The sequence below is a fragment of the Rhododendron vialii genome, chromosome 5a (assembly GCF_030253575.1).
Source record: "Rhododendron vialii isolate Sample 1 chromosome 5a, ASM3025357v1".
Lineage (NCBI taxonomy): Eukaryota > Viridiplantae > Streptophyta > Magnoliopsida > Ericales > Ericaceae > Rhododendron > Rhododendron vialii.
In genome coordinates, this window is record NC_080561.1 from 32,938,707 (window position 1) to 32,951,844 (window position 13,138).

Below are 13,138 nucleotides of genomic sequence, written 5' to 3' on the forward strand. Positions count from 1 at the left end.
TTCTAATCCTCTACACACACATCCGCATATATATATACTCTCACACACACAACTCACACTTGCACTCCCTCTACTAACAATCCTTTCATACTACCCTCAAATCAAATAAACTTAACAAATTTCATATTTTTCCGTCAATTTCCAACATCCAATAATCCTTTTAAATAGTTTCCAAAACTATGGGTCTCTACAGAGGGGCACAAAAGTCATGAATCAACATACCCGAGCCTATTTAGGTTAATTTGGAAAAATATTTTAGGGTTTGTTTCAAACCAAGGCTAAAAAACGGGGGTGGCTTCTAATTTTCTAAAAAAATTAAGTGCTCCAATTTTTAATATGTTGAAATCGGTGCGAAAGTCTTATTTTTCTAATAATTTTATCATAAAGGGTCATAATTAATTTTTATCTCTAAAACTCTCATAATCAAATATCTGCTCTACTGGATTCCAAACAGGTCTTACATGGTCTTTTCCGTCCTAATTCCTAATTTATGTTTTCTATTGGACTAAGTAGGTAACGGTATGATAGTTGAGGAGATGAAATTATCAAATTGATAGTATATGGACTAAGTAGAAAAAAATGTGCATAGTTTGGGGGATAAAAATGAAAAAGATTCTTAGGGATTTTCTGTGGGGTCAAAATAACAAAATTTGGTTACAAATATCAAATGTTCACGTGGAAAATCAAAATGAGTGGGGTCAAGTGACCCCAGGACTTATCCCTTAGTGCCTCTGTCCATGTGCAAAATCATAATGAACACTTAAAAAGGTAAGGGGAGTACCATACAACAACGTGAGAAAACTAACCAATTAATTCATCTGACAATATTTGCTGCACATGATGGAAAACTCACCACCTAGGGCGCCTTTGATTCTCACATAGATTATGGGAAGGGTTGGAAAGGATGGAATTAACGTTGTGTCATTGAGTTAGTTGTACTATGCTTATTTAGGATGGAATAAATACATGTGATAAAGGAATGAGAATTTTTTTTCGGCTGTTCGATGAGGAGAGTATATATTTGCCAACCGATTATTTCACGAATTTTCTCAAAAAAGCATGCAAAATACATAATGTATTACCATAGTCAAATATCGTGCATACAAGTTCAATGGTGGTGCACACAATTTTAAACCTTATGTGAGCAACATTTGACCGGGCCATATGATTTGTTAGAGAATTGCTAGCTACTCATTTCTTTTTTTTTAGAAAATTAAAAGCCGGTCCTAGTTTCTAGATTTGGTTTGATTCCAACCCGTAAATATTTTTGCGCGCCAAACCTACATAGGCTCGGGTATATGTTGGTAATGACTATTTTGCCCCCGACAGAGGGACCTGGCATTATTATACTCCCTAGCGTCGACGACGATCTACCAGAAGAATCTGACAACCTCATTCTCCCACCCGATCCTCCCGCCACAATCCCATACAGCACCCACACATCCTCCTCCACCTTCACCAGCATCTGAACACCGGCGGCGACCTCGACGGCGGCGTCTCTAAGTTCTTGCCCCCGCCCTCAGCTGTGACGAGGACCCAAATCCGCCGCTATACGATCTGAATCCGCCGCTATACTCATATAACCTACATGAATATATTCTCTCTCTATATATTCTCGGACTGAAATTCGTCAATCTCTCACGCCTATTGATCCTCTCCGGTCTTCATTTGATTAATTCAACGGTAAAATCTCGACATTAATTGAGCGAAGGTACTTCTCTTCGTTCTCAATTTGAGTGTGGGATGGTTGTGAAAGTTCTTTTCTGGCGTGGATGGTGGATGTTGTGGGTTTTGGTTTTGGCCTTCAATTTACGAGAGAGGAAGATGGAAAAAGAAAAGAAAAGAAGATGAATGAATTGGTGGGGTTTGGGTTGGATATGAAGCAAACAGTGAAGATAAAAGTGAGTCACTGATTCCTCTTTGCATTGTTGGCAAGAGAGAATCGGATTATTTTTCTATGAGAATGGTGTATTTTTTACGTAAACTATGTGAATTGGGTTATGTGAACTGTGTATTTTCGGTTATGTGAATTGTGTATTTTAGTGTGTGGTGAGCCTACGTAAACAGTGTATTTTTCAGTTCACATAGAAACAGTTCTCATAGATACAGTTCTCATAGACATAGAGGCAGTTCTCATAGATAATTTTCATAGCCAAAAGTATTTTGGGGTATTTTTAGGCCGGCCCAAAAAATTAGGTTCGGTCTTATTTTAGTCCAGTACAATAATTTGTATTTTTTATTTCAACCATGCTCTTCCACGCGCATCAACGCACGGAACTAGAGAACATCTAGTATAGAAAAATTATCCAATGCTCCATAAGCACTGGTGCACCATTAAAATATTGTTTAAATTTCAAAAAGTCATATCTTTTGTTGTAGATATTCATTTGTAAAAAAAATTATATTTTTGGAATCTACTCGACGATATCTACTAAATAAGATCCATATTGAATATGAAATTATGAAAGATTAAAAAAATATCATTTGCTATGAAAAAATTCTATGAGAACTGTTTCTATGAGAATTGTCCATAAGAACTATTTCTATGAGAACTGTTTCTATGAGAACTGTCTTTATGAGAACTGTTTCGGACAAAAATACTCTTAGTTATGTGAACTAGCTATGAGAACTGCCAATTCTCATAATCAGTTCTATGAGAATTATTTGAAATGACTATGTAAACTAAAAAGTACACAGTTCAAATAGTCTCAACACACACTAAAATACACAGTTCTCATAGAAAATACGTAGTTATCATAGAAATACACAGTTCTCATGGACAACACTCAATTCTCATAGAAAATACACAGTTCTCATATATAGTTGTCATGGACAATACACAATTCTCATAAAAAAATACATAGTTCTCTTAGAAAAATACACAATTTTTGTAAAAAAAATACACTGTTCTTATAGAAAATACACAATTCTCATAGACAGTTCTCACAGAAAATACACAGTTCTCATGAAAAATTCATAATTCTTATAGACAGTTTTCATGAACAAATACACAAATCTCATAAAAAATACATAGTTCTCATAAGAAAAATACAATTCTCATAGAAAATACACAAATGAATAAAAATACCCCTGAACTATGGCTATGAGAACTGAGGCTATGAGAGCTATATTTTTAGAATCAATTCTTGAATCATATTATTTTCGAACAAAAATACCTTTGGTTATGTGAACTAGTTATGAGAACTGTCAAGTCTCATAGTCAGTTCTATGAGAACTGCTTAGTTCTTATAGAGAACTGACTATGTGAAATGAGTTATAAGAACTGACTATGTGAATTGCAAATTTCCATAGTCAGTTCTATGAAAACTGCCAATTTTCATAGTCAATTCTATAAGAATTGGCTATGAGAAGTGACTGTTCTCATAGAGAACTAGCTTTTTGAACTAATTATAAGAATTGGACTATGTGAACTGAAAAATACACAATTCACATAGTTTTACCACACACTAAAATACACAGTTTTCATAAAAAAAAATATAGTTCTCATAGAAAATACACGGTAACAAAAATATCATTGGCTATGTGAACTGGCTATGAGAACTGCCAAGTCTCATAGGCAGTTCTTATAGAACTGCTTAATTCTCATAAAGAACTGGCTATATGAACTGAATTACGAGAACTGCTTATGTGAACTGTCAATTCTCATAGTTAGTTCTATGAGAACAATACATAATTGTCATAGACAGTTCTCATGAATAATACACAATTCTCATAAAAAATACACAGTTTTCATAGAAAATCAGTTCACATAGTTTTACCACACACTAAAATACACAGTTCTCATGGACAATACACAGTTCTCATAAAAAATACACAATCCTCATGAAAAATACATAGTTCTCATAAAAAAATATACAATTCTCATAAAAAATACATAGTTCTCATAGACAATTTTCATAGAAAAATATACAGTTCTCATAGAAAATACGCAATTGTTATAGACAGTTCTCATAAATAATACACAATTCTCATAAAAAAATACGTAGTTCTCATAAAATATAAACACACACAAAAATTTTCTAAAATTTTCAACCATGTCAGAAATTTTCCCAAAAATCTTTCAACAATTTACACATGCACACAACTACTTCTTTCTAGATTCCACCATTTCCACCTCCTGTACATATTCACTCAAATAGGAACGAATAAAGAGGCACCCACCGATTAGGACTCTCTCTCCTATTTAGTTTGAAATGCAATTTGCAGTGTGGGATTTCCTATGACGACATTGATCACCACCGCTGTCGATCGGCCGAAGCCCATCATCTTGAGCACTCCACTGCACCGCTCTCTTTTGTGCCGATTTGTCACCACGTCGTCATCTCAAGAACAGAATTGGACGTGTCTGTGGTGAATCGAATTGCTGCCAGAGAAGTGGTCCGGCGGCTAGTCTCTGCCGTGAAGCTGATCGAGAACAGACTCGACGCTGGCTCCACCTCCGTCAACGCCGTCGTCAAGGACGGTGGCCTCAAACTCGACCAAAGCTCCGACGACGTCCACGACATCCATGTACGTTAGTCGGCCACTGCCACGTCGTCGTTGTCTTGAGAACCGAACTGGTATGGGCTTGGTTGGACATGGTTGGAAATCTGTGTGGTTGGAAATCGGTGACGGAGAGGGGAGTATTTAAGAGAGAGAGAAGAGGTTTAAATTGATCCATCTGGGTATAAAAGTCATTACGTAACTTTACCAAGCCTATATAGGTTTGGAAAAAATATTTAGGATTGGGATCAAACCAAACCAAAAAAAGAGGACCGGCCTCTAATTTTCTAAAATATTTTTGTCTAAATTAATATGGGTTAGGACTAATTTAAAAAGATTAGGAAAAAATAATTTGTAGAGGACTATTCCAAAACCAACGCTGAAAAAAAGGGTTGGGATCTAAAAACCCCTTCTTCTTCTTTTTTTCGTATAACATGATTATTAGTAACTTGTTAGATTTATTCAGGGCATTTACTAATTTTCCTTTCGTGGACTTTCTCCATTATTCATATCGTTTTGTATTTTTTTTTAAAATATTTAGTGTAATAATTGCCCCAAGTGTTATTTTTACTGTAGGCGTTACTATTTTGGGTCTTTGAACTGAAACAGATCAATCCACAATATTAGTACTTACTTTTCAATCCGAGTTGTTAATAGTACACGCAAGTATGATTTTATTGGCTTAGACAGCTCTCTGATACGGATCATTACGCAATGTCTACACACCATTTCAGGAGACCACAACGGGGGCGGCAAAATGTCGGACGCCAATATGTGACCTTTGCACAAATGGAACATCTCACTTGCCTATAATTATCGTAATACTTTTGCAATGTTCGTTACTAGTTTAGTTTCAAAGTTACTGTTTTGGAATTTTTTTTTTTTATAGACTTAGTACTTGGAAATATTTTTAGGAGATATAATATTGGAGGGAGAAAATTAGGAGAGAGAAAGATTTGGAAGATTAAGGAAGAGGAAGGATAGTATGGGTTTATTTGAATTTCTGATCTAAACATAATGTTCTTATTTCAACTAGGATCTATTCCTATCAGGCAGACTAAGGGACATGACTAAAATTTAAGTTTTGTTTATGTTTGTTGCTTTTTTGGTAATGCAGGGTATCTCAAGCCAGCTTAGACATATCCTATACTAATTTTTATAGCCCATCTCACAGCATTTTCCCTCGCTTATACATCAGGATGAGGTGGCTCCAAGAGTTAGATTGCGAGGAAAATTGAACTTGATATCTTAAGAGGACTAACTTTTTTTTATTTTGATCGGCTAGAAGGATTAATTTTTTTTTTTTGATAGGCAACAAGATTTTTTTAAAAACTCGACAAAGAGTACATCGAAATGAGATCAACTGCTAGCCACCAAGGATGAGGCATAGTAAAAGGACAAGCAAAGAAAACAAAATATTAAAAGAAAATTACATCCAATGAGAAAATTGAATGAGCCCATAGCCATCACATGCACTCAAAGCTTTCTATACATAAGGACACATTAACCCACTCCTCAGGACATATATCAGCAGCAAGTGAGGATTAACATTTAAGCTACCTCAATTAAAAGAAATAATTTCTTATTTTATTGAAAGCCAGTTTCGCCTCTTGCAAAAGGAAAAAAATACTACAGTAGTTTTGTATCTTTGTAAAAAAACGGATCAAATAGACAAATTTATATAAGTTGGTGTGATATCGGCTCCGATTCGTAAATGGATCGGATTCGAATAAATCTGACCCAGCCCCTTAGTTAAGTTTCAAATTATTTATTCAGATTATCAGATAAAACTTCGATAGCTGGATTCAAATTTTCTCGGATTTAATCCGGTCTACTTTGGGCACAAGCCCTATCCACTCCCCCACCGCACATTGTTGTGAGGTTCATACACTTGGTTTTGCATCCCACACCGAATCTGGCTGTGGAGGACCTGCGACTCCACGTCGCGGTGCGCACCGAATTTTTGCTAAAAATCTTGGCAGCAATCAAGTTAGCTAATTTGTTTTGGCTTTGTAAAGTCGATCACATTCCCACAAAACTGCACTAAATTTGTAGTATCATGAAATGCCTAATAAATCAATGAACGCCGGTTCAAGGTCTTAGAAACATAAAATGGTTCCCCCACCATAAGTACTACTGAAGCCCAACATTCCAAATTATAATCATATTCGTAAGGAGCAGGGATCCATGGTGGAGGGTATAGATGCTTACAATACTTGCAATCAACAAGATGATTGCCGAGTTGGTACAATTTTATTCCCGGCTGATGTGCAGAAACAATTCCTGGAACGATATTTCCAAATTGATAGAGTTGATGGGGTATTTCATCTTCATAGGCTGATTGGGAGCTCATCTCTTCTGGTTCGTCCTTGTACAAATAGCGGATTTCAACCTCCTTTACTTGCACAAATTCACCTCCAGACACTGAAATATTGACTTCATCGCCAGCTCCCAAATGATTTTTTCCAAACTTCCAATAACTTAACCACATCGTATCTTCACCATCTTCTGCAGTTCCAAAGACAAATGGACAATAGCTCCAAACCAGACCCTTCGTCCTATTACTTATGACAGTATGTGGTTCATGACGTTTTGGATCACCAAAGTGCTCATAAACTGAACACACATTCAAGCCTCGGATCCTCGAATTAAGATATGAAGGCACAATAACATCAATTGCGGATCCTAAATTCTTAAAAGTGAACCCGGGTGGGAACGTGCTACCAGGAATATAAGCGCAGTTTATACGTGATTCATAACATACCTGTGTCATAGAAAGAAAATCTAATTAAGCATCACGCACATTCACGCGTGCACACAGAGAGAGAGAGAGAGAGAGAGAGAGAGAGAGAGAGAGAGAGAGAGAGAGCACCTGGAGGGGAAACCTCCTTCGTTGCATGCCCATCCATGACGTTAGCTTTACAGTTAGGTTTCCCATGGATTGGAAGTTCGACAAGGCCAAATTGTTAACAATCTCAACTTCAACGTTTTCTATGGATTCTAATTTGAATATGCTCAAAGTCTCTGGTCGGTGCGACATTTGAATCGTTACTTCCTCCAGCAATCTATTTGCTCCACAATGCAAATGACAGATTACAGCTTGCGACGGTATCCCATCAAGTTTGCGGAGCCTTGGGCAAGAATATAGGTACAAGGACTCAATCTTAGTAAGACCTCTGATGAAATCTGGGAGGCTACAAAATTGATTACACGACAGATTTAGTTCCTTCAGTGAACATAGGTTGCTAAGGTCTCTCGGAAAATCATCCTCTGACAAATTACAGTTTGCCAGATGTAATTTTACCAAGGACCTTGGTAAAGAAGGCCATGAAATTTCCACACTTTCTCTTGCCTTCAACCACCAAGGCCAGATGAAAAATTGCACTGCGTTCGCCTGCCCATTGGTTGGGTGAGATTGATTTAAAGTAATTCGATCTATCTCGAGCACATTTAGACACTTCATGTTTTCCATGTTTGTTGGCAATCCATCAAGATTCGAGCAACCAGAGATGATAAGAGTTTCCAAATGTTTTAGCATACAAATGCTTTTTGGAAGATTCTTCAAACTTTTGCAGTCTTCACAATCTAATAAAACAAGTTTGTCGAGGAGTCCAATAGATTTATGAACCTCAACCAAACTTGTACAATTTTTAAGCACCAATTTTTCAAGATTGGGGATTTCTGAAAAGTTGGGTGTTTTGGCAAGGTCATATGAATGACTTAGATTGAGGATCTGTAACCACTGTAGAACCTGCAAAAGAAGGAAAAGTGGGTATCAAGGCCTTCAATTCACTTTCCAAAGAAATTTGAAAGGAAGAAAAAAGTAGTAACATACCTTGGTTCCTTCCCATGCATTTTTTAAGCAGCTATATTGCATGTCAAGAGCAACCAAGCTCTCCAAAGGGAAATCACCAGGTATGGACTTAAGTGGGAATCCGTGCCAGCATAGCCATCTTAATCCTTTGGGAAACTTCTTATAGGGCCCACTAATATGTACATGATTGAGCTATAGAAGTTTTAGTTTTTTAATCCTTGCAAATGCATCAGCTTCCAAAGCCACTGGATTTGAATTTTCTGGATCTGTGGGTTCGAGGTGAGAGGAGAAGATACCGTAACCATATCTTTTAAGCGAACCACCCAAATTTGACAATAAGGGCTTCCCAAGGAAGTCTTCATAGCGACGTTTTCTATTGTCAGCAAAAACAGTACAAACATATGCTTCCTCTTTCAGCAAAGACGTATCGAGTTTGAGGCCTTCTATTTTGCTTGTGCCCTAACATAAGAATAAGGAAAAAAAAATAGAAAGCATAGGCAAAAGGAACAATAATTAGTGAATAACATCCCTACATGAACTCATATAAAAATACATAAGGAGCAAAGTATAATTCTTACAGTACTGTTTTCTCTTAAGACATTAAATGTGTCTTTATGATTCCAGAGGATGCTACGTTTGCCTGGCTCCTCTGGTGACTCTTGACGAACAATTTCTCTTCCCATTTGTTGAAGCAAATGATGCATTAGCAGTTTATTACTTTCGTCAATGGATATCAGACATCTGTCCATGAGGTTTTGTATTCCAACCACTGTGTAAAATTCACATCCGTCTAAGACTATAACTGTAGAATCCTTATCGCTTCCAACAAAAAAACAAGCAAGATTAAGGAATAGACGTTTGTCGTGGTCATCTTGTAAATAGTCATAACTTATTCGGAGTTTTTCTACGATTTGACTGTCGGGAATCACTTTTAATTTTTCCAATTGACTTTTCCATACATTTAAGGAATTCCCTGATAAAGAAGAGCCTAGAACTTTAATTGCCAATGGAATCCCTCCACAGTAGCTTACCACCCTTTTTGAGACCTCTTCATACCCATTGTTAGGACAACATTTTCCAAAGGCATGCCAGCTAAAGAGCTCCAAGGATTCCTCGTGACTCAGATGTTGAATCCTATGCACCTTATAGAATTCATAAACCCCTAGCAACCGCTCACGCCTGGTGGTTATGATGATTTTACTTCCAGAAAAAAGCCAACCTCGCACTCCAAGTAGTGCATCTAATTGGTCAAGTTTATCCACATCATCAAGAACTACAAAAACTTTTTTGCAACATATGGCATCTTTTATCATAGCAGTTCCTTCAGTAATACTGTTCAGTTTTACTTTCCTTGTCTTCAAAATGTCTGAAAGAATCTTTCTTTGTAAGCGAAGTAAACCATCTTGTTGTTGTGAAGTTTCTCTTACATTCTCAAGAAAACTACTACCTTCGAATCTCGAGAAGTTGAAATCATACAGAAATTTTGCAGTGGTTGTCTTTCCTATTCCACCCATTCCACAAATTGCAACTATTCCAACATTACGTGGCCCATCTTGTAACCAAAGCTGAATGTTTTTGACCTGTGAATATATTCCAACCAAGCTGGGGTCAATGTTCAAGGTCGTGCGACTTAGCTTGTCTCCAACTACTTTTATTATTTTCTTGATAAACCTTGCCTCGTGTCTGAAAATTGCAATGAAGATGGGATATTAAAAACAATAAGAATACATGATTGAATAGCACAAGCAAAGAATTAAACATTTCAAAGCAATAACTATAATATATATATATATATATATATATATATATATATATATAACACGTTATTGGGACTACTGCATATATAGTGGCGACTCCAGATTTTTTAAAGCATGAGGTTATTCATAAGTATAAATTCTCTTACCAATTATAAATAAAAACATAAATAGTAATGATAATTAATAACCTAGTTTCAACCAAAAACGCATCAAAAGCTCAACAATTATTTCAAAAAAAAAAGATATAAAAAAAGATGTAGTAATAAATAATAATCTTTTTTCAGTTTCTTCAATTGCATTCCACGAAGTTTCGTATTTCGGAATTGTTGCATGATAGTCTATTTGTCAATTACATCGCCCTTGCGATTTATTCAGTTGGCGGTGTTTTAATTAACTTTTGTAAAAGGTTGCGAATAGGTAATTATTCAATGATCTTGGGGCACCGTCACGTGGTTTCATACACCTTTCAACAATCAATACCATACACTTTTTGTGTGGTCTATACACTTAGAGGTGGACTCTACAAATCCATACATTTAGCGGTAGACTCCACAAAAAATGTGTAGTGTTTAGGGATATTGAGGCGGTGCCCAATACCACCCAATAATTTTTCTACAGAGAGATGGGGAGGGTTTCAAGCGGAGAAATAGGGTTTCACGTTTTACTACTAACTTTTACGGGGGAGTGTGGGTTTCAAGTGAGAAAAAATAATTTAGTGTGACATCATTAAATTGTAATGAGGTCCTTAATTAATTTTTTTTTTAAAATCAGTATAATATTACTCGTTGTTTTTTTTTCTCTGTGGGATCGCCCGACCCCACTACTTACACTGTAGTGTCGCCACTGCAATTTCAATAATCAGATGAATATGAGCTGAAAAGTGACACAAGTATGAGAAAATTACCCATCAACTTGATTTTGTAAATTCATCCCGGCCAAATCTGCAACTTCTCTAAGCGCTGCCCTCCATGTTCCTACCTTTTCCTTCAATTTCTCTTTCACGAGCTCACCTGTTTCTGATTTGAGCTTCTCTTCATGCTTTATAAATGTTTCTTCGAAACTGCCGATTTGCTTCCTCACTTCAGACGGATCCACATCGTAGAAGACAGGTAGAACTACGTGTCCAAGAGTCCTGCGTTTGAGGATCATCACAAGCTCCTCAAGGCACCAAGTTGACGAGGCATAGTTCTTCGAGAAGACGATTATTGAAATCCTCGACTCTCGAATTGCTTTCTCTAGTTCAGACTTGATGTCTTCTCCTTTTTCTATGCCATCATCATCTCTGAAGGTGCGAAATCCGGCTTGGTCCAATGCTATGTAGAGGTGATCAGTGAAAATCTTGCGAGTGTCCTCGCCCCTAAAGCTCAAGAACACATGATAACTACATGGAGAAGCCAAAGCAGAGGCTTCTTGGGATTTCATAGCAGACATTGAACAAACCCCAAGAAAAAGACTACTAAATGAACGAGGCTTCTTGGTCACCGAAAATCTGTTCGAAAGGCTCTGTTACTGCTAGTTTTACCCACCTCAGACTCGGACATTAGAATCTATATCAAACGAATAATATAAATACACACACACAAAAAATTACACATGGAGTATGTCTGTTTTATATGCATCAATATATACACATATAAAAGAACACAAATGGAGTATATCTATTAGAGTATCATGTATACATATATATGCATCAATTTACACAGATATCAACATACAGAGCCCGTTTTGATGCCATAGGAGGAGGTGTTCGTGGACACAGTACATACCGGCCAAGATCGAGCTCCCCGGCGATTTTGATGAAGAGATCGCGGGGTAATTGCCGCTTTAAGATCGCCGCTTCAAAACCCAGATTTTAGTGCCGAATTATGATGAAACCAACAAACACAAACACTCAATCACACGCAACACAGCGATATACGTGGTTTTCCAAGGAAATAAGTACATCCACAGAGGGGCAACGGATTCACTATAAACGGAGGAGGATTATAATCACTCTGTGGGCTACCAGAGCCCGAGAGGCTTTTTCGGAGGCCTCCCCGTGTGCTCATTTGAAATTGAAGAGTCACCACTCGGGTTTTTGTGAAATGGTTTGCCATCCGAGAAACCTGGAATTTGAAAATGATTTTTGAATTTGAAAATAAATCAAAGATTTTGGGTTCGGGAGCCAGGTTACGAGAGGAGAAGATTTTGTTTGAAAAAACACCTCTCTCGCCCGATAAAATCGATCTTTACTAATACTTGTGGGATTTGAAAATCATTTTATTGCTTAAGTTTATTCACATAAATAATTTATAGCACATAAGCAGTTAACCGGCATGCCTTGAACAGAAATTTGACGGATACTTCCATATATCCATTTAATTGCAGAAAATAACTTAACAACTAATCTGTTCCACGTAACCACTACCATACGGTAGATAAGTGTGCTGTACATGTAGAGACCCGTAATTTTTTTTAATTATTCCGGAGTTTTATAAAATGTTAGACTACGAATTGCACGTGAGAGTATGCCTTAGTTATTTATTTTGGAGTTAAACGCGAATTAGTGAGAGGGCATAAGAGTAATTATTGAGAGAGGTGCATGTGTGTGTGAATATGAGTGTGAGTGCATGAAATCATTTCTCCATGGCAATAATTGCCAGGAGACTTCTCCAGGAGACGTCTTTGTTGAATAAACATTAAATGCTATCTTTAGTGGGTTTTAAATTTAGAAGTTAGTGGAAAATAAAAGGTCAAGAGGCTTTGTAGCTGAAAGGCCAAGGGGTGCGTTTGGAGTCTTCTACAGAGAGTTATGGCAGTTTTAGCAAGGAAGGGTCAGAATTTACTGTTCTGTTTTAAAGCTGTTTTTAATACGAATTTTAAGAGTCTTGTTTAGCACTATAAATAGAGTACTATCCGGTTGTAAGTTAGTGGGGAAAGAAATAAAAGAAAGAAAGTTTGATTAGTAAGAAAGAAAGAACTTGTTTTGTTTCTCTTCCTTCCACCGAAATAGTTATCAAATTTCTACAGTTTGGTATCAGAGCCAATGGCGAATGTGACGGGTCAAATGCCGTTACCACGACTA

The 13,138-nt window shown here is 36.8% G+C and overlaps 2 protein-coding genes across 2 annotated transcripts; both read right to left on the reverse strand.

Moving 5' to 3' along the window:
* Positions 1-6,571: 6,571 nt before the first annotated feature.
* On the reverse strand, positions 6,572-8,776 carry LOC131327834 (disease resistance protein RPP2B-like). Its single transcript, XM_058360963.1, has 3 exons — positions 8,339-8,776; positions 7,376-8,254; positions 6,572-7,267 (listed from the first exon to the last, which is right to left on the reverse strand). Exons 1-3 carry the CDS (start codon positions 8,378-8,380, stop codon positions 6,572-6,574), a joined length of 1,617 nt encoding a protein of 538 aa, XP_058216946.1. The 5' UTR covers positions 8,381-8,776.
* LOC131327836 (disease resistance protein RPV1-like) lies at positions 8,510-12,667 on the reverse strand. The gene is made up of 4 exons (XM_058360964.1): positions 10,979-12,667; positions 8,871-10,000; positions 8,717-8,776; positions 8,510-8,673 (listed from the first exon to the last, which is right to left on the reverse strand). Exons 1-4 carry the CDS (start codon positions 11,503-11,505, stop codon positions 8,510-8,512), a joined length of 1,881 nt encoding a protein of 626 aa, XP_058216947.1. The 5' UTR covers positions 11,506-12,667.
* Between the last annotated feature and the right edge of the window lie 471 nt (positions 12,668-13,138).

Coding starts and splice junctions, on each gene's coding strand:
- LOC131327834 (XM_058360963.1), bottom strand. CDS start 8,380: ATGCAATATAGCTGCTTAAAAAATGCATGGGAAGGAACCAAG. Junction 8,255..8,338: donor ATGCATGGGAAGGAACCAAG/GTATGTTACTAC, acceptor CTTCTTTTGCAG/GTTCTACAGTGGTTACAGAT. Junction 7,268..7,375: donor GAAGGAGGTTTCCCCTCCAG/GTGCTCTCTCTC, acceptor TCTATGACACAG/GTATGTTATGAATCACGTAT.
- LOC131327836 (XM_058360964.1), bottom strand. CDS start 11,505: ATGTCTGCTATGAAATCCCAAGAAGCCTCTGCTTTGGCTTCTCCATGT. Junction 8,777..8,870: donor AATTATACTTTGCTCCTTAT/GTATTTTTATAT, acceptor TTCTTATGTTAG/GGCACAAGCAAAATAGAAGG. Junction 8,674..8,716: donor TGCTGAAAGAGGAAGCATAT/GTTTGTACTGTT, acceptor GTCGCTATGAAG/ACTTCCTTGGGAAGCCCTTA.